The sequence below is a fragment of the Triturus cristatus genome, chromosome 11, assembly GCF_964204655.1.
Source record: "Triturus cristatus chromosome 11, aTriCri1.1, whole genome shotgun sequence".
Taxonomy (NCBI): domain Eukaryota; kingdom Metazoa; phylum Chordata; class Amphibia; order Caudata; family Salamandridae; genus Triturus; species Triturus cristatus.
This window is the reverse complement of record NC_140594.1, coordinates 621870924-621896108: the sequence shown is the minus strand read 5'-3', so window position 1 is coordinate 621896108 and position 25185 is coordinate 621870924. Positions and strand designations below refer to the sequence as shown.

The 25185-nt window shown below is 46.2% G+C and overlaps 1 protein-coding gene and 1 long non-coding RNA gene across 3 annotated transcripts in view; one reads left to right on the top strand and one right to left on the bottom strand.

Annotated features, from left to right (window-relative positions):
• LOC146785175 (uncharacterized) overlaps nt 1-13108 on the bottom strand; it is a 224897-nt gene extending 211789 nt beyond the window's left edge. Inside the window, exon 1 of the long non-coding RNA XR_014970563.1 lies at nt 12986-13108. This is a non-coding gene — a long non-coding RNA (uncharacterized LOC146785175). The remainder of the gene's footprint in view (nt 1-12985) is intronic.
• An 86-nt stretch (nt 13109-13194) lies between these two features.
• The window catches only part of LOC146785174 (tumor necrosis factor receptor superfamily member 10B-like), a 99440-nt gene continuing 87449 nt past the window's right edge, over nt 13195-25185 (top strand). Inside the window, exon 1 of one of the 2 annotated variants that reach the window (XM_085634020.1) lies at nt 13195-13776. In XM_085634020.1, the coding sequence (XP_085490146.1) occupies nt 13732-13776 (45 nt within the window). In that variant the 5' untranslated portion in view covers nt 13195-13731. The remainder of the gene's footprint in view (nt 13777-25185) is intronic. The other variant, XM_085634019.1, reaches the window with a different exon arrangement.

The following is a 25185-nucleotide window of genomic DNA, read 5'->3' as shown; positions in this document are numbered from 1 at the left end:
ATGAATTACTTGCATGAGGACAGAGAAGCCGGCCTTTTGCTCGGTAACTGGAAGAATGTTTACTTAAGCTACTAGGCAGGAATGCATCGGCTGAGGGGGAAGCAGATAATTCGAAGGTGAAATACAGTTCTTGGCAGAGAATAGGCTGATGTCAGGCTTCGTGAGCCGCGCAGAGAATGAGACAAAGTTCATGGTCACAGATGCAGGCTCAGACTGGAGCTTTCAGAGGCAGAAGGCAAGAAGAGTTTGATGACAGAATCAGGGCCTACTTGCCTGGACTGTAAAATGGCATAAGTGAACCATATAAAGCCGGTGGCTTTTCATACTTAGGAATGGAATATCCGGCCTATTCATGGCGGATCTGACAGAGGACATGTTGACGGTGGACGCACATGTGTTTGCGTCTTTATAACTGGAACTGGAGGGAACACACATGTACTTGTGACATGCACATAGAACCGTTGGGGTCCAAGATAGGGGACATAACTGACCAGAAAAATCCATATTTCCACAATGGGATGGAATTATGTGGCTGCTTTTACTTAATGCGTCCGAAAGTTATTGGAAGCGTTAAATAATCCAACATTTGTTCAATTTCGGCAGGCAATCCTGCGGGAATTTAACAAGGTAAAACATGAGGTAATCACCGAATCATGCAGATTTTTCTGCGTTAAACACCAGAATCTGCATGTTATTCCCCATAAACTTATAATAGGTGTTAAATATCGCACCTGATAAATTACGCACCCCGTGGTATTGCTATTTAGCAGGGACCATAAATAATACTACAACTCGTAATCAGGCCCAATGCAGCTAGACATGTGGCCCTTTTTTAATATCTACCAAAGCGTATGAGCTAGAAAAAAACATTTTTAAGTTGAAATCTACAAATTACAAAGCACATACGGAGAGCGCAGACAGTGGCAAATGGCTGGACAATGCACTGCAATGCGTGTCATTTGATTGTGTCATATCATGCTGTATCTGAGTCCCACGCCCATAACCTCATCCTAGATTATGCACTGAATTCCCAACCCGGCTAGCCCAAGAGGGTGCAGACCCCAGACAGAAGACTTTCAAGCAGTGCTATAGTACCCAAGTCCGGGAACACCATTAGTTAATGGGTCTAATAAGTATTCACTTGATAACTGCCCAAGATAGACCCAAGACCGCAAGAAAATGCCTGACCCTGCCTGTGTGGGTTGAACAACTTCACTTATGATTTTTACATACATTGGATTGAAAGTGTGTCTACTGCTCAGAGCTCTGACGCTGATCCTCAATAGTACGTCCAACTCAAGTAGTATAAAGGGAAAAGGCCTCGACACATATAATTGCCTTGCAACTAAGCTTAGGCAGAATTTTGATTATGCCAGAGTAATGCCAGTAATTTCAGTAATCCCACCACTCTTTGATGTGAAATTACCAATAACTACGCGATTACTCCTGCTTGCATAATTAACAGTAATATGGGGGAACAAAATTCTACAGCGAGAGCACGTTCAGCAAGCGCGAGTAGCAGCTTGCACTCACTAGTTGTGTTCTGCTGCATTTAGCTGTTTCTCAGCATGAAATACATCCTCGCGTCCATTTTGCATACAATGGTGCATTTTGTGGCGAGAAAATAGCGCTAAATGCCGGTAGTAAGTTGGGGGAAAATCCTACCCCAGGAGCACATTTAGTGTGCGTGAGTTCATGTTCTGTTGCACTTAGTACTATTTCTTAGCTCAAAATGCATCCTTGCGTCCATTTTGGATCCCCTGTTAGACGCCTGCTGATTGGCTGTGAATCAAAAGGACCTAAGGAGAAAGCGAATCTGGTGTCCCTTGCTGCAGGGAAAGTGGAGCGGGCCCACCCTTCTGTCGAGAGAAGCTGACCACTAACTGGGGAATAGCAAGAGATGAAGGTCAGCTAACAGAGGCGTAGCTTTGAAAGAGTAACACTTGTGGAGAAGAAGGACTCTGCAGTGAGAAGGATAGAACAATGAGGTATTTGCTGCCCCATTACCTTGTATCCATGACTTCCAACTGACGCTACTACTTCAACAATTTAACCTAGCCAATTACCTTTACCTCAACACAAGTTCCTTGTCATTACCATTTCCAGACTTTGGGGCATATCATCAAGCACAGCGTTAAAATTATCGCCACTTTAGCAGCAGAAAACTGCCATTAAAGCGGCGATAATGGGCTTGATAATATGCCCTTGAGAATTCCCATAGAAGCCCATGTTCTGGTGTCAACATGGGCTTCTATGGGAATTCTCAAGGGCATATGATCAAGCCCATTATCACCGCTTTATCTGCAGTTTTCCGTCGCTAAAGCAGCGATAATTTTAACGCTGTGCTTGATGATATGCCCCTTTGTATTTTGTCTGTACTTTAGACTTTTATCGTGTGCTGTTGCTTGTGTTATAAAGTGTCATAAACCCAGAGTTCCTTAGCCCTCCAGTCTAACTGGAGCACTTGGCTTCAGGTGACTGCAGCATTAGTGCCCAGGTCCGGGAACACCCCGACTGTCTCTGACACTATACAAACAAACACTGGCAAATCCAGTAGGCTATGCAACTTTAAATGTATAGGTGGTTTCGTGTTGATTGAAACTCGGTATGTGAGTGAACGTGACAGTAGCATTGCAAGGATGCTGTGGGCCCTGGTGCAAGCAAGGAAAATGACCACTTTGACTGCTGTTGGAATAGTAAAATATAGCAATTGTCAGATTTCAATGGCCCTTCAGGGGTATGGACCTGCTGTGCCAATGGTAGATACACCCCTGAACGTAACTATGAGTCAATGGCTCGATGGATGAGGCAGTGTAATGAATGTATGAATGGGTTAATGAATTGCAGGATAGTTGTATATGGGATTGAACTGATCAGTGAATGAGTGTATAGTTTTGCGGAGGCAGGTTACACTAAACTTTCTCAGAAGTGAAAATTGTATAAAATGACAATAATTATCAATGTTATGCGAGTGCAGGAATTATGCCAAGTTACACTAAACATTCTCAGACAGCAGAAGTGAAAATTGTATAAAATGACAATAATTATCAATGTTATGCGAGTGCAGGAATTATGCCAGGACTTGGCACCACGGTGCCAAGAATATGTAATGAATGTAATTATTATGAAACTGCAAGCGTACAGTAGAGGTGGGCATTACGGTTCCAAGGGTGCCAGCACACTAAGTCAAGCCGCTGGACCCAGTGCAAGCAGTAGATAAGATTGGGCAGCATCACGGGAAGAATAGCCTTTGTTTAGTTATTGCCTCAATTATAATTGTTATTGCATGGTCAGAATGACATTATTTCTATTCTTAGGGTGAATGATTAGATTTGCTCTATTAGCAGGTAAAATGCTTACAGCAGTTGTCCGCTTTAGCAGTGTTTGCCAGTGCACTCCCTAGGTCTTATATAATAATTGACAAATGTTATTTTTTAATAAAATTATCTACTGTCCTATTAATGGTAGCTTTTTTGCGTAAAAGATGAATAGGTTTCTTTGGAAAATAACACTGGCAATATTATAGTATATTTACACAAACTCATTTACATAAAAATTGCACTTTTGTGTTATTAATTCATTGTTCTCCCAAAGGTTGTTTGTCATTTCAAGATGGCTGAACCCCTAGTTGTAGAATGCTATATTGAAAGAAGGCCATGCTCATAAAACCATGCCTTGATCAGAGAATCCTTTTTTTATTTGTGTGTACATATTTGCGCGAAAAAAATGTATTAGAAAATAACACTGCTCTTAGACCAGGCATCCTGGGCATGGTTTTCCCCCTAGCTTTTTGCTGACTTCGCTGTTGCTGGCCTCAGGACACTGCACACTTTACCACTGCTCACCAGTGGTTGTGCTCTCTCCTTAAAACATGGTAGAATTGGCTTAAACCCAATTGGCATATTTAATTTAATTGTAAACCCTAGTAAAGTGGCACAACCTGTTCCCAGGGCCTGTAAATGAAATGCTACTAGTGGGCCTGCAGTATTGATTGTGTCACGCACTTAAGTAGCCCTTTAAACATCTCTTAGGTCTGCCGTTGCAGCCTGTGTGTGCAGTCCTAAACTGCCATTTCAATCTGACAAAAGAAACCTTTTGCCAGGCCCAAACCTTCCTTTTTAATACATATAGTCCATCCCTAGGGTAGGACCTGGACAGCCCAAAGGGCAGGGTGCAGTGTATTTAAAAAGCTGGACATATACTTTTAAGTTTTACATGTCCTAGTAGTGAAAAACTCTTACATTCGTTTTTCACTACTGCAAGGCCTACCTCCCCCATAGGATAACATTGGATTTATTGTATTACATTTAATACGCTATAACTTCCAAATGGGAACAGGTACCCAGCTCATGTTTGGTGTTTTCGGAATTGTAATTAAAAATCATCTCTTGCTGTAAAGTCAAATTTTAAATTACAATTTTGAAAATGCCACTTTTAGAAAGTTGGCTGGTAAGTGTGCCTACAAGGGATTTGCTTAAACCATATATCTACATTAATTGCTGCATTCAATTTTGGCAAGCTATATCTAATAGCTCGCAATTCAATTTCTTCAGAAACAATTCAGATTATTTACATACGCACAAATCTTCCAAGAAAAATTTGTAACATGGGTATATGTATTCAAAGAGTAATTTTATGTTGATCAAAGATTATAAATTGTAAAGGGTACAACATCATAAAACACCCAATGCAACCAGAAGTTACAGTCATTTGAAATTATATGTACTTCTTTGTTACAGTTGTAGACACACCAGAAATATCCACCACTTGTCCAGCAATCAATATCTGGTAGCATTGTGACCAGAAACCAAGGTGTATTCATCAATATACCCGTGTTACAAATTGTTCTTGGAAGATTTGTTCATATGTAAATAATCTGAATTTAATGCAGCAATTAATGTAAATATATAGTTTATGCAAATCCCTTGTAGACACACTTACCTACCAATATTTAATTGCCCAAGCCGTCGAGGGTTGATTGGGTTTCCTACTTGGGAGGGCGTAGCTGGGCACAGCCTAACTTACAATTGAATATGCTGTGTTCTGCCACCTCACAAAGGGCTGCAGAGCCCCTGTAGTTAGTCTGGAGGCAGGACACCTGTGCACTTCAAATGGAAACCTCTAGAATCTTCTCCAACTTCAAAGGAGACCCTGGTATAAATATTGGACCTCAGACACCAGCTCTTCAGTACACTTCTGGACCTGTGGAGACTCTGCTAGGAAGAAGCATTGCTGTGCTACTCAAAGGTCTGTCACTCTGCTGGACTGCTACCTTGGTGGATTGCTACCCTGCTGCCCTCCTCCCTGAGACAGAGGTATTGGATCTGCACCTGAATGTGAGACGTTGGTCTGGTATATGCTGACCACTTATTAAAGTGGGCACCTTGTAACAGTCCAAACAACCCGTATTGATGATTAGGTTAAAGACAACCTTTATTGAAAGCTATCCTAGTGGTAGCTATGGAGAGCAGCCTTCAGGCTAAGTCTTGAAGGAATGTTAAAGCAGCTTGTTTTACCAGATCAGAACCTCCTGAATGACCAAATGAAAGGAGAACCACAAAAGAGATATATAAAATGGATGTATTTATTACTAAACACTCTCTATTAACCTCTTTATGAGATTAGAGCACAAAGCACACAATATTAAATCACTAGAACAGTAAATAGCACAATACACAGTGGGCTCCAGGGGGAGACCAAACCCTATACTAAGAAAGTGGTATAACAACCATGACTTAACTAGACACAGTGCCTAGAGCACGTAGAATCACTGGGACCCCAAGGAACCACCTAAAGTAGTGACACAGGAGACCCACGGAGGACGGGAGCAGTGTGTGAACACAGGCACGAGATCCGTACAATCCTATGGGAAAGTCGCTGTTGGAATTTTAGAGATTAAGGACACTTCGGAGAGGACTTTAAGCAAACCCTTTCAAACATAGAAGGTTCTAAGGCCAGCACCCTTGAGAGTACCGAGATACCCGTGTTACCTATCCCAGAGGAGCCGGGTGCATAGGGTTCAAGTGATGTCGGAAACCTTCGTCGTTTTCAATGGCGCGATGCAAAAAAAGTGCTGCTGCCCGGAAGATGAAAAGTGTCAGGTGGAATCCAAGCCTGGATCCGAGGTGAGCAGAACCTGAAAGCAGAGGGGACAGAGTCGGGGTCACTTCAGGGTGACCAGGGGCACGATAGACGAATGCCCACCGATGTCGGGTGCTTCAGGTGAGAAAATGCGATGCTTGACTCTGCAGCCACGGGGACCAGGAGACGTCGACGATGACCAAAGTCCAGAGGTGAGCTGTCCCACAAAGGATGTCGAGTGCTGGGGGGGTCGGTGTCCGGATTGAACACCAACATGCCTTGGAAACTGCAACCCACGCGGGCAGAGGAAATAAGCTTCGGTGAGGACCAGCAAGGTCCTGGGGACTCTCCAAGCAATGAGAGTCAGGGCACATCTAGAGCAACCAGAAAAGCCCACTGAAAGTCTAAGTTACCTTCACAGGGACCCACAGGCCAACGGACCAGGGATCGCGAAGGTACCTCGAGCTGAATCACAAAATACCAGCCCACGGAACACTCGTGGAGTGTAGGCCAGAAATCTTCAACGACATTACTGCTCGGTACAAGTAGCCCAAAGCACAGCCTCAGGGATCGCCAAAAAGCATATGCTGCTGCAAAAGTACACAGTGCACAGGGGTTCGGGTTGCACGGTCCCCACAAGGGATACTGGTCTCAGAATTGCTGAGAGGCCAGATCAACCTCAGGGACGCTCGGGAACCCACGTCCTGTGTTGCAGAAATCTTCAGAGACCTCAGGAGCTAGGGAGATGCAAACCGGTTAGATGCGTTAAAAGTGCCTGCCTTGCAGGGGAGTAACTCCTTTACTCCAAGGGAGATTCTTCAGTCATCCAGTGTAGTGTAGATCATCGAAGTACTTGGTTTCTGTAGCAGAGTTTAGTCCGGTTAAAATCTAAAGTCCTGTAGTCAGGGGTTCCAACTTTATACCCAAGGAAGGGGTGGGACAAACTCATGGGACCCACCTATGGGAGGGTCAGAACAGAGGGGTGGCTACACCCATGTCCTTTGTCTAGTTTCATGCAGAGCAGGAGCCAATGGCTCCTGCAACCGGTTTGAACTGGACTATGCGCAGGGACACCAAATGTGCCCCCAGTGCAGACTTCAAACACTCTCCGAGTGCACCCACCCAGCCCCAATACACTAAGTCCTGTCTGGGAGGTTGTCACACCTCCCTGTGACAGGAAACCTATTGTCAAGCCTTCCCCTGCTCGAGCTTGGCTCAGCAGCAGGAGAGCAGACTTGTGTCTGTGGCTGGCAGCATCCATTTTGTGATGCTCAGGTTGAGAAAGCTAATGCCGGGTAGCCCGGTGTGTCACATAAGTCCCTCTAGAAGGGTTGAATCATACCTCCCACACCAGTTACTGGTGTGGAGGTATGATTCCAAGGTGTTTGACACCAAACACGACATGTTTCTAAGCAGCCGTTTTAAAGTTAGCATTTACCGCGAGGTTATGATGCACTTAAATATATATGGTTGGCTGCATCACTAACAACCCCGGAAAATAGGTTCCGAAGGCTGCAGAGGGGCTCAGCTCATGCAGGTGCACCCTCTCACATAAAACCCTCTCACATAAAACCCAGCACCCTGCCTTCAGGATTGATAAGGCCTGCCATAGGGGTGACTGATGGGTTTATATGTGCAGTGATTTAGAATAGATATAGTGAACCTATATCTAAGTAAGGGGTGCGTGCACCACCTTACACAGGCTGCAGTAGCAGACCTGTGGTGTCAGTTTGAATTGTCTCTCAGGGATGGCATACTACCTGCTGCAGCCCCTGGGAGACCTCTGGGTACCTATGCCCTGGGTACATAGTATACCATATACTAGGGATAGATAAGGGTACCCCAGAATCCAATCTGGAGTGTACCTAAAGCACATACTATCAATTTAGAGGAGAAAGCAGCTAGACTGGGGTCCTGGATAGCAGGATTCCAGTCAATCTAAGTCGAAAACAGTGATACATCAGCAAAAAGTGGGGGTAACTATAAGAAGCAGATCCTACTCTCCTACACTGAACGCAGGACACCTAGAGTGACTCCAAGGGTTAGTCTGGTGGCCTCATGTTCTGAACCATAGGGACATAACAGGCTCCCAACCACCAGCACCCAGGTCCAGCTGGAGCACGTCCTTGACCCCAAAGTGGTGCCCCTTAGGTCCTGGACCCTTGGTGTGGCCTCAGTGGAGCTGAATTTAATGTTTTTGGGCTCCTTGCGACTGCAAATGGGCCCATTGGTCCCAAAACCTTGTCGCTCCACTACCTGCCAATGTGAAGTTCCATCAACCCGACCCTTTGCGCTACAGCATCGACCACTCACGGGTTGCGCCACCGCAAAGCTCGGTCCAACCGTTTGCGACGACAACAGGATCTTTGCTTTACAACGATGACCATCCACAACGGCAGGCCTGCTCTTCATTCCACATCTAAGACCGCCCACAGCTCTTTCCTGCTCCTTGCAGCCCTCTCCACCGAAACGGGACTCTCTGTGCTGGACTAAGAAAGTAACTTTTTAGGGGCACTAACTTGGTCCCTGAATCCGACCCACGCTCCATCGAGGTCAGCCTGAACTTTTGACTTTCCCCCGGTTGCACACGATCAGATAGCCGCGAGTGGCACTTTGGACTTTTTGGAGTTATTTTCTCTGAAATATTTTAAAGTGCACATCTCCAGTTCTACTGATTGTATTTTTGGCATTTTGGTGTTGATTTTATTCGTTACATTTTGCTCTATTTTTTTAAGTGGGGGTTGGGAGTTTTCCTGTTTTGTGTTTTCACTTTACTACTGTTTGAAGTACTGCATAAATACTTTACACATTGCCTCAAAGTTAAGCCTGACTGCTATGTGCCAAGCTACCAGAGGGTTGAGCACAGGTTAATTTGGGGTTTGCTTGTGCCTCACCCTGCTTGAGTAGGGTTTCACAGCCCTCAACCAGTAACCCAATTTCTCACAACTGGCAAACACTATAGAGGGTTTGATTGCATATTTAAATCATGATTATTGCAGCATTTCAGTGGGAGGAAGCCTTCTTTTTAAGATGGATTCTCCATTCACCTAACAAACTGAGGAGCTGCTGCTTCTGAAAAAAACACACACTATGTATTGCGATGGAAGTACCCCATTCGATAGAATAATGCACCTAATAGCCACAGGTGTGGTAGTGACAGAAATGCTTCTCTGATGCTCTCCATGTGTATATTTAGAAAAGTAACAACAGCAGTTTATGGAGGCAGCTAAAGCTGTGTGTAGCCATACATGAGAGCATGCACGTTTTACTGCTCCGGGTCGAAAGCGCCATGAGGGAAATTTAGATTCACGACATTACCCAGGCACACTGTGGGTACTCTCTTAAGGAAAAAATATAATTCATGGGGTGTAGTTGTTGTCTGGGTGAATTAGTAAATCTTTTATCTTGACTTTTCAAGGACGGCCCTAGAGGGAATCTTTGAACCAACATCCTGGAGCAGGGGCTTTCCAGACATTATTTCTGTGGTAGACTCTGACTTTTGTTGTTGGGTGACCCATCAGCTCCTATGTACCAAAACATTAACATGTAGGGTCTCATTCTCTAAAGGAAGCAAAACTTTAGACAGGTGCTCCCTCCACGAGGGATACTCGTATGTTTACAGCAAATCTCCATTTTTTTTAATTTATAGAGAATTTCAGGAGTAATCAAGGGAATCTACAATAGTTGTTGACCTCATGAGCAATAAATGTGTAAGGAAATATTTTTTCATGTGGAATTGAAAAAGTTGTACAATTCCGCCTGTGTAAATGTGGCGGAAGTGTGCTACTGTGAAAATAATTTCCCATCTATAAACCACTTCCCTTACATCCCCATCAATTTTTGGAGTGTTCTTTACTCATTCCCAAGTGCACAGGAATGTTTGGGCTGGTATGCACCTTACCAGCCTCTGCTTCTACGCGAGCATTTCTGGAGTACTGAGTCTGTGGTAGTCTCTCATGAGCATCATTGGGTGTGTGGAACCTGGTTGCCATCGGGCTACTCGCCATTGACATCACGTGCCCTCCATTGTACGCAAACTAATTTCTCATCTAGTACATTCTGAGCATAAGGTTCAATGTCTCTGGCAGCCAGTCACAGGGTGTGCAGTGGCGCCTATGCCTTGTTCGCTCAGGGGTGGATAGTTTTAATGGCAAGTTTGAGGCTGCACCATGTTTGTTTTTGGGACTGGAGGAGTGCTGCCATTGACAGCTTTGTTTACAGGTGTAAATCATTGTTTTTTAGTACGAGAATACACAGCAATCAACAGAGCTTTTGCCACTTAAGAATAGGCATGTTCAAAGCAATGCTGTTATACCCAGATTGTTTACAAATTCAGCTTATATTGGTAGCAACACGGAAATAACCAATTTATTTGCCAACCCTAACCTTCCCATCCTTATTTCCCCTCCCCCAATCTGAGCACACCAAACGCGCTCTCCTAACCTTTCATGAGGCGTTCCCCTCTCCAGTCACTAAGTTAGGAGGGTAGGGCAGCATTCTCCATACACTGTCCGTGTTAAACTGGCCCAGCAGCCTTAATTTACGCAGATAGTCTCTCACCGGGCCGGTTAGGTGAAGTACTGTAGCAAGGGGAGGTCTTGACATCTGGTGTCACTTCTTGTGATGTCACTTCCAGTGAGGTAACTTCCTGTGATGTCATGCATTGTAATGTCATGCGCTGTGATGGCATGCGACACGATGTCACTTGCATACTGGCTAACTTGGTTAGTCCACCCACTTCTTGTTTTAGGATTTTTGCCCTGCTCATGACGATTCATGATCATTTACAACGAATAAGAATATTTATATGGAGGCTTGGCAGTAGGGTTTTGTGAATAGGTCAGTCTTAAGTTCCTTTCCAACTTTCAGTACAGTGGAAACAGCTCTGGTTTTAACGAAAATGTCATTCTATATATTGGGTGCCAGGGCCGGCTTTAGCGCTGGTGGCCTCCAGTGCGACAATCCCTTTTGTCGCCCCCACGTCCCATGACCGCCTCCAAGATTCTCTCCTTACCACCTGCAAAAGTGCCCCTCATCTCTCCTATCTTAAGATATTGCTAAACACAGAGCCCCCCAGAGGTCACAGTGCCCCCCTCAACGGGTCAGCGCCCAGTGTACTGCCCTAAAGCCGGCCCCGCTGGGTGCATAGATCGCGAAGGCCAGCCTTCAGGCTTCTCTTCCTTGCATGTCTCAGTTCGCAGCTAGGTGATGTCCTGGCTCAAGGTGTGGTGTTTTCCATGAGAGGGGGTTCATTTCCTAGGCTTTGCATTTCAGGTGGCATTATAGATGAGTCAGCTGGCCTTGAAGATGATGTATGTTTCAATGGCAGTGCCAGTGTAATTCCTATACTATATTTCATACATTCTATGAAACGGGCAGAAGTGTGCGGGATGCCTTTCAGTTGGCCAGCGTGGTGTTGGCAGAATGTTAAGCCATGTGTTGCCTCCATCCAGGTGAGAGAGACAAAAGCTTGGATTGCTTCCCTGAAGCAGGCTTCAGGTGAGAAAGGTCTCATTTCTTTCAGGTCGGTCACCGGGTAACAAGATAACTTATGTTTTCTTGGCGATGAGGTCTTCAGAGAGGACAGAGTTCAGGGAGAATCCAAGTTTTGCAAAAGATGTCAGCAGTGGGTGATCATAAGGTTGGCTTCTAAGGCTGATTTCGGATGGCTAGGCTTGAATCTGTGTTTTCTTTGTGTTGTTGGTGAAAGAGAGGAATTCTGTGCTGGTTGGGTTCAGATTTAGGTATGTGTTTGACACAGAGGCGCAACTAGAGCCAAATTTCGTGGGGGGCTAAGAAAGCCCTTTGAGTCCAATGGGTGTTGCGCGCCTGGTTTGACATCCAGTTGTGGTGCTATCAAGTCAAGTATTCTCATGGCATTTAGCTGTTTGAGGTGATATGCAAGCTACCAGCGTGGCAAAACAGATAGAACTGAGGGGTAGAACTAGTGACTGTTCCCTTAAGATCTGTAATATAATCTGATATGTTGCAGTCCCTTACCACGGCCTCCTCTGCAGATTCTGGCACCATAGGTCGCCCATGTATATTTCAGCACCACATTTGGCGTCCCCATCTTAATTAAGCAGCACCCCAGAGAGGCGTTTTGCACATTGCGTATTTAGCAACACTTGAAAATATTGAAGCAGCATGTGGAAGCACATGTATTGGAAGTACTCTAACACACAGGTGGCACACAGAAGGTAGATTACTGTGCCCTAAAAAAAAGTAAAATACATAACTGCACTCAGCTCGAAGGAAGGAAACAGATTTTAAATGAATAGACAAAGGCAGCGATGGCGGCAGTGTAGTTGTCGATTATTATTAATTGGATTTTATTTTCATCTGTATAACCCTCACCAAGTAACCCCCGAAGACCTGTTCTTAATTGATGCATTGAATTCTGTTCTTACTGGCCTGCATTGTAAATTACATGTTATTGTTTATTTTTGTTACTAAAACTGTTACTGACATTGTGTGGATTGCAGGTTTGAGGTACTTTAACACGGTGGGCGACAGGGTGGTTGTATGTAGAGGGACCCCACCGGAATTTACGCCACTGGGGCCACCGCGCAACGCAAAATACAGCGTCAATATAGTTTTCATTTTAGAGGCCTGTAGGCGCAGAGCTAAACTGCTTTGTACCGCCCGCTAAAACTTTCCTAATTGGAGGATGTGTTTTTTGCTTTGCCGTTTACGTTTCTCAAGCGTCCTGTTGCATCATGTTATTTTTGTAGTGTGCTCCATATTATGTAACACAATCATCCTATTGTGTATATTGTAACATGACTTTTTTCTACCGGAGAAATCACCAATAAAAGCATAATAAAGTATGATTGTTTTATGTTTTATAGATCATCGCAACCCTCCCTGAAGGCCAGATGTATAAAAACAGTCTCGCTCTTACCTGTTTCCGTCCTCTTTAGATAAATCTACTTTCCACAGTGGTATTGCATAATCGCCATTCATTTCTCTGCCTGGTGTGAGCCCTGGACAAACCGGCTGCGGGGCATTCCTGGGATATTGCATCAGAGTGACACCCTCCGCACTTTGGATCGGGGCGGGGACAGGGGGCAGAGGGTGTGGATCCAGGGGCAGGAAGCCGAGCCTGGGGATCCCCGGCCGCCAGTCTGAAGCCTGCAGCCGACCGGAGCGCATCGGGTCCGAGAGGAGGGCACAGCGCACTGAGGCGGGCAGTTCAACCACCCTCAGCACGGGACAGAGCGAACTTGACACCAAGGTGTGAAGTAAAGGAGGCTACTAGAAGGGGCAAGAACTCCAACCGGTGACATTAGAGGGTCGCCGTTCCCGCGGGAGACCTCAGGAGGGCACCGAACTCGAGAAACACCCGCAGAGGAGCACCGAGGCCTCGGAGGCGTGGGCACCGGGTCTCAGGGGTACTAACGCTGCCCGGCGGGGCATTGGAACCGGCAGCGAGTCAGGAAGGGCACCGACCCGTCGTTGGTCCCTGGACGCCGGGCACCGGGTATCACGGCTTCCTCGTCGTCCATAGGCCACCAGCGGGGGCACCGCGCCAGGAGGCGGCGGGTCTGCCAGGAGGGTGATCGAGTCAGCGACGGTCGCCGGGCCCGGAGGGGCGGCCAGGCCCGGGAGTTGGCACCGGCGGACCTGGGGGGGCGGACTCTTCCGTCCATGATGTCCGGAGTGCCCGCGGCGCTCCTCCTGCTGGTGCTTACGGTGGGTGTTTTGCACTTTTCATATCACGGTTGGAAACACTGTGGCGGTTATGTGGAAAGAGTGTGGTTTTGAGGACTGCACAGTGTGTTGGCTGGCGAATGGAAATTGTGGTGGAGGAATGCAAGTTCCGAAGTTCATTAGACTTGGATGTTTTATTCCGGAGTTTACTAAACAATAACGATACAACGGTGCTTAATTTGTACCATAATAATTAGCGGGGCCAAAGTTTGTCTTTGAGGCCAGCGATCGGCACTACCCAATGGCGTGGGTGCCAAATACTAGCGCTGTGCAGTGCCGATGACACTTCACACCTGTCTCTTTCATCCACCACCAGCCACTTTCTGCTCGTTTTTCTCAAAATTGCAGGTTATTGTTCACCCCTACTTTCGCTCATTATCGCTGTTTTTCTGTATTTCGCTTCCTATTTATTTTCTCCTTTTTTTGTTTTTCTCCTTCTTGGCGTGTGTTTGAGTTGGATGGGGAAAAAGTAAGTGCTGGTGCACAGAAATAAGTGCATGGGGACCCCGCCTGAATCCATCGGCTCAAATTAAGCACAGCACGAACAGTAGCTGCTCAGCATTCCCTAACACAAAGAATACATGATGGAAGGGTGGCAGTAGCAAGAGGAACATCACACAGTTATATCTCACTCATACCAACAGGTACACCACGGGTAGCAAACACTAAACAGGGGAGGGTGAGAGGAGTTTAAAGAACTGTTGTACGATCTTCGTAAACAGACATGACATACAAGAACAACAACACACCTGGGAGAGAGTCAAACCGCTAATGGAATGATAGCCGCGCCATACATTGCCTTACTCTTGTATGAGGCTGACGGTCTATGTGCATCTCAACAGGAACCCTCAGGGTGGTGACTATTTGCACTTGATCTTTAAAAAACAGACACCCTGGCAAGAAAGGAATCTAGACCGGGTGGATGGATTGCTTTTCGCCTGGGTGCCCGAGGGTAGAGACCTGGCCGTGCACATTTTAAGGTGGAGCAGGGCATGCCACTGCTTTCGATATTGGCTTTGACTGCTAAGTGGTGTGGGGCTGAGAAGCATAGGTTAAAACAAAAACCACTCGCTGATGCAGTTGTTAACTTTGTTATATTATATTGCAGACGTTTTATATAAATTAAAACGAAGAAAAAAAGGAAACATGTTGCCACTTAAATGTGACAGCCATATGCTTATCATCAATATGTCCAAGGAAAACAAATAACTACTGCTTATAATTTGAAGAGCATAGTATGGTATAGGTGATTCCTAGGGGTAGGGTTCAGTCCTTAATTTGAGTGGGTGTGTTCAGGTGAGGCCTACCCATTGTCATTTTTAGGGACCGGCACTTACATTTCCTCATAAGATTTTGACCCAGATCAGGAGAGAGAAAAAACACCTGCGGGAAAAGAAGGAGGAAGAGAAAAAAGGAAAAACTGTGACAAAGGAAAAAATCAGAGATGAAAAATAACCGTCAAAAGTGAGCGAATGGGGCAGAGAGTGTAGTGGTGTGTGGTGGTGGATTTAAAAAGAATGTAATTGAATCAAAACTATGCTGTCTTGGTTTTCTGCATGGTGAGATTGACGCGCCAGCCATGAGCTTCTGAGTAAAATGTTGGGCCCTGGCATTTATTCTTTTGCAAGTTAACCACTGTACTTAGAAAAGGTAAATCCTTCTCAGTTTGTATGTGCTGATCACCAGCCCTGGCAGGTGGGTTCGCACTCGTGAGCAGGAAAATACTGTCACTCACAGTGAATGAGAGCCAATGACTGAAGTGGGGTGACCTCCGGCTCCATGCTATGATGGGCAGAAGAAAAATGTGAATGAGAGCTGATCCAAAGATCATCTGTGTATGTAGTTTTTTATTTATGTTTTTTATTAGACAAAATTAGGGACGCGGCTAAAGTTGCATGTAGGCCAGATCTAAAAATGCTGCAAAGCATCGTCTTGACATTTAACTGAAAATCAATGTTTACGTGGTTTCTTCCATTTCAAAGAGTGTAAATGTGTTGTTTCTTGTGTTTGTCTGGGGGCGTTGGAGTTAATTTTGATTGGAACAACGTAAAGGTCGACCCTGAGTGGATCCATGGAAGCAGAGGGAAAGGAAGACATGTTATGTTGTTTATTTTATTTGTGACCGCTCCTTTTGTTGTGGTCTTGTATCTCTGTGGGTGCTCTGGGCCTGGGCTCTCCTTTGGGCCCGTGTACCCACAGGCCAGGGTCTGTTCGATGGGTAGTGGGGCCTGTGCCACAGGTGCCAGTGGGTGGACTTGGTGCTGGTGACTCTTGGTGGAGGTAATCCCAAACTGAGGAGGTGTCATCGAGGCCTGTCTGCTTTGGCTTCTTTTCTCATATGTACTGAGCAGGAAGGTGTTTTGGAAGTCTTGCTCAAAAATCTAATACACATTAACAATGGTGGAAGAAAGAAGCCTGATGGACCGGGTGAGAGGAACAGACAGGGCAGCGTGTGTGTGTGTGTGTTTGTGTGTGTGTGTGTGGGGGGGGGTTGGGTATGAAAGAAGAGCAGAGCTCCTAGGTTTCCTAGTTCCATGTCTGAGTAGCTCATTCCGTCCAGGATTTTTCTTTGCATTATTAGATTTAAATTCCTGTTTCTCACATTTTATGACCCGGACTACAAGTCCCAGAATGCAACTTAAAACGCGTGTTGGTGTTTGGTATGCCAATTACGCATGGATTTAGGGAAAAGTAAGAGCTGTCGACAATGGATGTATGTTACGGACAATAGAAATGATGCAGGAAGAGACGGGTCGAGGGAGGAAAGGGGGGGGGGGGGGGGGAGCTGAGAGAAAATGGCGGATGGCGCAGAAAAGGGGCAGTACTAGGTGCAGGGGACCAAGGTGATAAGCACAGGACTGCATGCAGAAGCCTTTAATTGGAGATAGAAATGTCTGGCCTGATGTGGGTGTTACTCGTGGACTTCGAACCATCCGTGTACCCGGGGTTATCCGTTACCTGAAACCACTTGATATTCCCTGGGGACAGAGAGCGAGTTCACTCTAAGGACACCAAGATCTTGGTCTTTACATTCCCGGGTCATAGAGTGAAAACTTTAGACTTCTTTGCTGGCGGTACTTTAAATGGGGGAAGTTCTGATTTCCTGCACTTTCATTTCAATGACGAGTACGTGCATTCCTTAGCACGGCTGCAGTATTTCTATCGGGAGAGTACCGGCACTTCTCAGTAGGAAGCTGCCCTGTTATTTGTCCGTTTCAAGCACTGGTCGCTGGTACCTGTCCCTGGGACACCTGCGGGCTCGCGGCAGGTGCCTGTCCCGCAGACATGCCCGGGCATGCCTCCGGCAGCGGCGCTGCGGACAGACAATGGGGACGTTCAATACGTCAGACGGCGCCAAGTACGAGGCTCCTTCGCGTGCCCACTGCCCAGCTGTTGTGTTTTCCACGCGACATGTGCTCAGGTGTTGATTGTATACACCTGGCAGAGGCGCAACTAAAGCCAAATTTCGGGGGGGGGCTGAATCTTTAAGCAATAGGCAGAGTGGAGCTGCAGGGGCTCTTAGAAGGGGTGAAACAACAGCAAGGCCTCATTAACCTGCAACTGGTCTTTTAAAGACCTGTGAAGTGCTCGGGTGCCGGAAGCTGTCTCATCCTGGGCTGCCACACACGAGGGGGGGCCCTTTGAGTCCAATGGGTGTTGCGCGCCTGACACCTGGTGTGAGCACACATGCAAAATGAGAAACAGATTTAGAGCCTCATTTGCCAGATTTTGACGCAGGGCAACACAGTAAGTCTCTTTGCTGTGCTGCCCTGCGTCAAAAGAAAAGGGCACGAATACGCCGTATCAATGAGATACGGTGCATTACTGTCCTCTTCCACAGCGCTGGCGCACAAATGGCTGCCTTGCGCCAATGCAGGAACCTTCGCACCATTGTGCAAGGGTGTCTGCGTTGTAGGACTTATTGTTTTTGTGCAGGGAGGGACACCTTCCTGCACAAAAACAATCAATGGAGGCATTTTCCTCACTCTATGTGTGCTGCAGAATGAAGCAGACATAGAAAGAGGAAAAAACGGAGAGGCACACGGTTTTGACGCCAAATACCATGGGCTTTGAGTGAGAATACCCACGCAGTACCCGCCTTACACCATATCAACGAGGCCATAAAAAGCCACGCATGGTGGCTTTTCGCGGCCTTGTAGATATGGCTTTGCGGTGCCAGAATGTAATAAAAAGTGATGATCTGGCAGTGCATTGGGCTTGTAAATAAGCCCCTCTGTTTCCAACTAATTGCCTTATTGCCCCCCCAAGACTTCTACCGATTTTTTTTTTCTTTGGACAGCGGTAATTCTGTGGGCAGTGCCTAACTCTAACATGTCCACGAGGTGACAGAAACGAAGAGTGGGTGTACTGGTTTCTGCTGCTGCTGTGGCTCAAGCATGCATTATGTGTTGCCACACCTAGGGCCTAATTTACTGCATTTTGGCGTAGGGCAATGCAACAAGCCACCTTGCTGTGTAGTGCAGCGCAGAAAGGCACCTTGCTGTGCTGCCCAACACCAAAGTGAAAGGGCGGGAATAGGCTATATTTAAGAAATACAGTGCATTCCTGTATTTTCTGCCTGTGCTGGCGCCATTTGTGCAGCCTAGCGCCAACGTAGGCTCCCTTCCAGGTGCTACTGTTGCAAGCAGGATTGTTTTTGTGCAGGAAGGGGTACCTTCAAGCGCACAAAAAATCCTATGAGGCGTTTTCTTCCTTCTATGTGTGCTGAATGCAGCACACATGGAAAGAGGAAAAAAGGTGGAGAAATGAACATATTTCTCCTGATTACGCCTCACCTCGGGAGGTTTGCAGATTTTACACTTCCCCAGGTTTACATCACGTTGTGAATCTGGGCAGCGTCATATTCCATGGGTGTTGCATAGGAAAACTCATCGCAATGCCCATGAAACGCCTCCCAGGCACAGAGTAAGGCGACACAGCAATTTGCGCTGTGTCGCCTTACTCATGATTTATGAGGCCACTCAAAACCATGCAGGGCGAGCTTTGTGTGCCTTCATACATCTTTTTGTGAGGCCTGCACACGCATGTACCACTTAACGTAGTGCACAAGTGATGCAGGGCTCTCATAAATAATCCACCTTGTCTGCAGTCACAAGTTAGATGTGAATCACCTAGAGAATATTAAGCTGCTGAATGTGAAATGCCAACCACTGTTTATTGGCTGCAAAGCTGTTGAGGACTCTTCAGTGATGAATTTTCAACATCTCTAGACCAGACAGTTAAACCCATAAAGGGGAATTTCACACATAGTGAGTATAGAAATCTGCCTCAATGTGTGGGACGGAAGGGCATTTTCTTGTCCTCATCCCATCTCTTTCTGCGTCAGGGTACCCTCCCTAATTTTTTCACAAAGGGACAGTAAGTCACATCCCTTCGTTCTCTGAGTAGTTACACTGCAGCAATCGTAATACATGGCATACCTATAGGAATGTACAGTAACTCAGTGCTTCCTGAACATTCTCAGACAGAAGATAGGTTGTATATCAAAATATCATGTACACAAATACTGTCCTACAAAGATATTGTTGACAGAATATCAACAACCATATTATCATGAAGGTAAATATATAAGTAAGTATCGAGTTACTATTCTTAACTCCACATCCACTGCCCAAGAAAAAAAGGTGCCGCTCCAGCTGCAGGGGGTGACACTGCTCACCCTGCCACAAGTACTTACTGAGAGACGCCATTTGGACTCTCCACGCACACCCTGAACACGCTCTTGTTCCCGTAGGTCCCACTACTGACAACGCTCGCTTGCCCACTGCAGCCGTGCCCAGTGCGGCCACCACTTTCTTACTCCCGGATTCTATTTCATGCTTACGTAACGGCCCATGGTGATTGTGTATCCTTACAAGGACAGCCTCTTTTTCAGACTAAATTGTCCATTCCAACCCGCAGTAATCAACACAGGCTCGTTTGTACTTACTCCCAGAGTTCTGTCCAGGCGCTTAGTACCACTTATTATTTTGGGCTCATTTATATGTCTAGAACCCTGATGATGATCCCAGTATTGGTTTTGATATTGAAAGGTTTAACTGTGGAAACTTTCCATATTGATTATAATTTGACTAACGGGCCGTGCTATTCTTGTTTTTAGATATGCACTCTGATCACTATTGTCACGTGTGTAACACCCTTGAGAGAGCACCAAGCTCCTTTTTCAACTACACCCACTGGGCCTGTCATTTATATTTATTGTATAAAGTTGTCTTTATTTGTTTGTAAATACAGTTATAATTTGTCTACATTACATACTGCTTATGTTTGGGGGCTCCTTTTTTATGATACTGTGTTTATCCAAGGTCCCTGATGACTATCGGGTTTCCTTGTTATTTGAAACTTCTTTTTATTTGCTAGCATGCATCCAGAGTGCTGTACAGTGGTTTCTGCTTTGGATAACAGGTGCAGTTGACCACAGACACCAAAAGTGTATAAGATTACATTAATATGACATATTATCCTACATACTGAGATGCACCTCATGAATCCTGTTACAAAACTATCCTACCAGTCAAAATCACACACATGGGTACAATAGCCCACTACCCCACTGCTTACTTGTTCAGAATAAGTTCAAGGCCTTCCTTCCCACAACCACACTTTTATTTACTTGTCAATACATCCAGACTTACCAGTCCTCGTCTCTTAGATTAAAGGCCCTCCTCCATCATAATGACCCTACCAATCCTTGTCTCCTGGACCAGATAGTCCTTCTTCCATCAACATGCACCCCTCCCATTCCTCATCTCCTAGATCAGATAGTCCTTCTCAATATTGATGGACTTAACAGTCCTCGCCTCCTAGATCAGATTATCCTCATCCATCATCATCATGGACCTACCAGTCCTCGTCTCCTGGATCAGATGATCTTCTTCCATCATCATGGACCTATCAGTCCTCGTCTCCTGGATCAGATGGTCCTCGTCCATCATCATGGGCCCACCAGTCCTCGTCTCCTGGATCAGATGGTCCTCTTCCATCATCATGGACCAACCAGACTTAGTCTCCTGGATCAGAAGATCCTCCTCCATCATCATGGACCCACCAGTCCTCGTCTCCTGGATCAGATTGTCCTTTTCCATCATCATGGACCCACCAGTCCTCGTTTCCTGGATCAGATGGTCCTCTTCCATCATCATGGACCTATCAGTCCTCGTCTCCTGGATCAGATGGTCCTCGTCCATCATCATGGGCCCACCAGTCATCGTTTCCTGGATCAGATGGTCCTCTTCCATCTTCATGGACCTACTAGACCTCGTCTCTTGGATCAGAAGATCCTCCTCCATCACCATGGACCCACCAGTCCTTGTCTCCTGGATCAGATTGTCCTTTTCCATCATCATGGACCCACCAGTCCTCGTCTCCTGGATCAGATGGTCCTCTTCCATCATCATGGACCCACCAGTCCTCGTCTCCTGGATCAGATGGCCCTCCTCCATCATCATGGACCCACCAGTCCTCGTCTCCTGAATCAGATGGGCATCTTCCATCATCATGGACCAACCAGTCCATGTCTCATGGATTAGATGGTTCTCCTCCATCATCATGAGTCCTCTTATTCTAGATCAGATGCTCCACATCATCATGAACATACCAGCCACACTTTTTCATCCAGCCTACTGGTCCTCCTGCTGTTTTTCAAGACCTATTATCACCCATTGCTATGCTCCCAAGGAGCACAGGCCCTTATGTACACTAACACTCGCACGCTATACTTGCTCCTGTCTCTTCGACACCAGGCGCTAAGTATTCTATCATCCCTGTACCTGACGTACATAAACATGTCCCCAGGCACAGCAGATTTATTCTAAATAAGGGACACCAATTTTTTTACATCCTTGGCCAACAGCCAGCTGTGAATGATCACACTTGTTTAGAAAAGCAGCGGGGATTGTTTTCAAAGCATTTATGATTGTTTTCAAAACATCCATGGTTGTTTTCAAAACATATTTATTCTAGAAAAAACCCTGGAGTGACCACTTCAGTATAAAAGACCCTCACTCCCCCCGACAAATTTGAGGAGAATTCCTTCCAAGCTGAAGACAGGCGTCCTGCATGCTGAATCTTCGATACGCAGCAGTCTGACATCCCTTGCGGGCTGTCATCCTCGAAACAGAGATGGGGTCCTTTGTTCTCAACCATCAGATGAGGGGGCTGGTTCATTCCTGGGGTTTTCTTGGCTGTAGATACCTACATATATGCACATACATGCTACACTCACAAGTCTAGGATAGGTACATTTAGGCAAACTATTTAGGTCACATAGGTTAGGAATATGCAAGCGCTACTGTTTTTATCTGAGCTGCTTATGTTCACTTTATTAGCACTATGGTAGGAATGTATCTACTATTTATTATATGGATACTTGCAGGGCCGGACTGGTAATTCCAGCACCGGGCAATCCCCCGGTAGGCTGGGTGGGGTGAGGGCCGGTTTTGTTGCTGGGGCTGATTTGGACCCTGGCGTGACTGAGCAAACAACAATCTGCATAAAAAGCAGCTGCTGGTGGTGCTGCACCCACCGTCCGTGTCCGTGATGTCATGTCACCCGATTTTATTTCATTTAGGCTAGTGCTACCCTATTATTTATTAAGAATCCACCTGGGTGGCTGCACCATGCGCAGCGCGCATTGTTGTCTACTGACTCAGTCTCCGCCTTCGCGTCTGTGCGGTGCGCCGCGGTACAGTCATTCCCCCTTAGGGTGGGGTCTGGAGTCAGTGGACCTAGTGATCATGCGCAACCGCATTGGGGGCCGCGCAATAAAAAGTGCGCGTGACTGTGAGGCAGTGGAGGCCAGAGAGTGAGATGACTGAGAAAGAGAGGCTGGAGCGGAGCCTGGAAACACCCCATAATTTAATTATTTGTAGCCTGCCCCGGGCCGTGTCTGCCACCTGCAGGTGAGTGATCGTTTGCATAATTGCATTGCATGCAAATGCAATCCTTATCCCACCCTGATCAATTCATGGCCAGGCACTGTCTGGGGGTGTCACGACTGGGCCGGAATTAAAAGCAAAAGCCTGGTTAGGCCCCGGCCGGGTTCCGCGACTGCAGCGCAGTGGATTTATTCAACGTGACAATAACAGAACGCTTCCCTCTGTAACTCAAAGATCAGAGAAACGTGCAAAGGTCTGCCATATGCCTCCCTCTTTTTTCCAAGGTCAGCCTTCAAGCTGAGGGAAGAGATATTAATGTCGCTCTGTTGCAATTATACACCTACATATCTGCTCCTTAATGCCATTCAAACATGAATCTTGCAGGCACCAAAGAGGTGTTCTTAGAGGTCAATGTCAAAAGTGATATGTGTTCCAAGGAATGGAGTTTGTGATGTGACTGTAGAGCAGGCAGCATGAGTCTGCTATTATAGCTGCACGGTATGGACAGCAAATGAGCAGATGTCTGCTCAGGGTCAGCAGTGTGTTAAAATACCCTGATACACCATCATAGCAGGGTGCTTAATTTATGCCGGTGCCTTCCGGTGCGCTGCACTGGTGCTAAATTGTCAACACCGGCACTTATGGTAGTCTGCCAGTGCTCACAAATCCGCTGCGGTTGCGGAACCGGGTAGCGGCCTACCAGGTTTAGGGCGGACCGAGGTGGAGGTGGCTGGCCTTTACATTTTCCACTATAATGCTGACACACATTGCCTCCTGCCGGCTTGAAGAAAAGGGGAATAGGAGTCCTTTGCTGTCACAGCACAGTGGGTTGAGTGCCTGTTCTGCAAAAAGAGATACGTGCTGCTGGAATGTGACGGTTTGAAAGCGTTGGGGGCAGAAACGGCTTATATAACCTGTAGGTTACACACCTGTTTAATGGTTATGCCGAAACTGCTTTTTATTTACAACTGAAATGATTACCTATTTGCTCGGTGATAATGCCATGGTCTTGGCTCCCCCCCCCTTTTACTCCCCCTCTTCCTCACACTCTTTCAGGAGCTCCCGTAGTCTCACCCTTCCATGCACCACATGATGAGCTCTTCCTTCCTTTTCTTTTACTTCTCTTTCTCTCACTACTCTTTCCTACTTTTTCTGTATCATTCTTGCTGTCCCTCTTGTCCCCTTTTCTATTTACTCCTCTTCTTCCCTTCCACAGAAGCACCCTCTCCTCCCTCTCTTCTCTGCCCCATGTACATATTGTTCATACTCACTGCTGGGACGTGGTTAGATAAGTCCTTGTCGGCCTCAGATTCCTCCAAATTAAATTCAAGTTTGATCTGCTTTATTACATCAAAAAATGCAATTTTTGTTGGCTGTTAGGGCTCAGTGCACTTTACCAACGCTAACCAGTGCTAAATTGCTTGCGCTCTTTCCTTTAAACATGGTAAAATTGGCTTACAACGAATTGGCAAATTTAATTTACTTGTAAGTCCCTAGAAATGTGGTTCTACGTGTACCCAGAGACTGTAAATTAAATGCTGCTAGTGGGCCTGCAACACTTATTGTGCCACTCACGTAAGTAACCTATTCAAACATGTGTCAAGGCCAAGGCCTGTCGTTGCAGTCTGCTTGTGCAGTTGTAAAACTGCCATTTTGCCCTGGCAAAAGGAACCTTTTGCCAGGCCTAAAAATATTCCCTTTTACTACATATTTCACCAGAATGTCACCACTAGCGCAAGCCCTTTCCATAAGGCAGAGTGCAGTGTATTTTACTTTGTTCTCTCTGATTCACTACTTGTGTCTATTTTTGGTGCTCTCTGAAAGAATGTCTATGGGTACATATGACTGGGTGGGTAACCTGGTGCTCTTTAAGGTCACCATCTACTATTTACTGTTCTTTGAAAGTTGATACAATAGAATATATATTGAAAAATGTGCTGTAAAATTCACCATTTTGGTCTGTCTTTTTCCAAAATTTTCTTGGGATGAGAACCCCCCCCCCAAACCACCCTAGTAGTGGTCGGGCATGCCGGACGGGGGCGGGTCTGGCAAAAGTTGCCAGGGCTGCTTTCAGTTTCCAGTCCGGCCCTTTATACTTGCCATATTGTTTATATGCTTCTGTCTCCTGATTGTCACAGCACATATGTTTTACACAAGATTGACGCTTGAGCAATAAATACTTATTGAAACGTTTTAGCCGCCATCTTGTGTGCTTTCTGAGAACAAGAGAGCGCGAGTGTCTGAGTGAAACGTGCTGTACTGTTTTCCACGATCCCTGAGGAATCAGGGTTCTCATGTCCCAGAAACTACCTACGCCACTGTAGACTACAGGAGAGTGGTAGTGGCACTGTAGAGCTAGCTGGTCTAACGGGTGACATATCCTGTGGGGGTGTCCATAGCCGGATTGGACACCAAGCCCTCAGTTGCGGTCATCCAAAACGCGCAGGTCCTGGGGGACTCCCAGGAACTACACGACAGAACAGTTTGATGAATT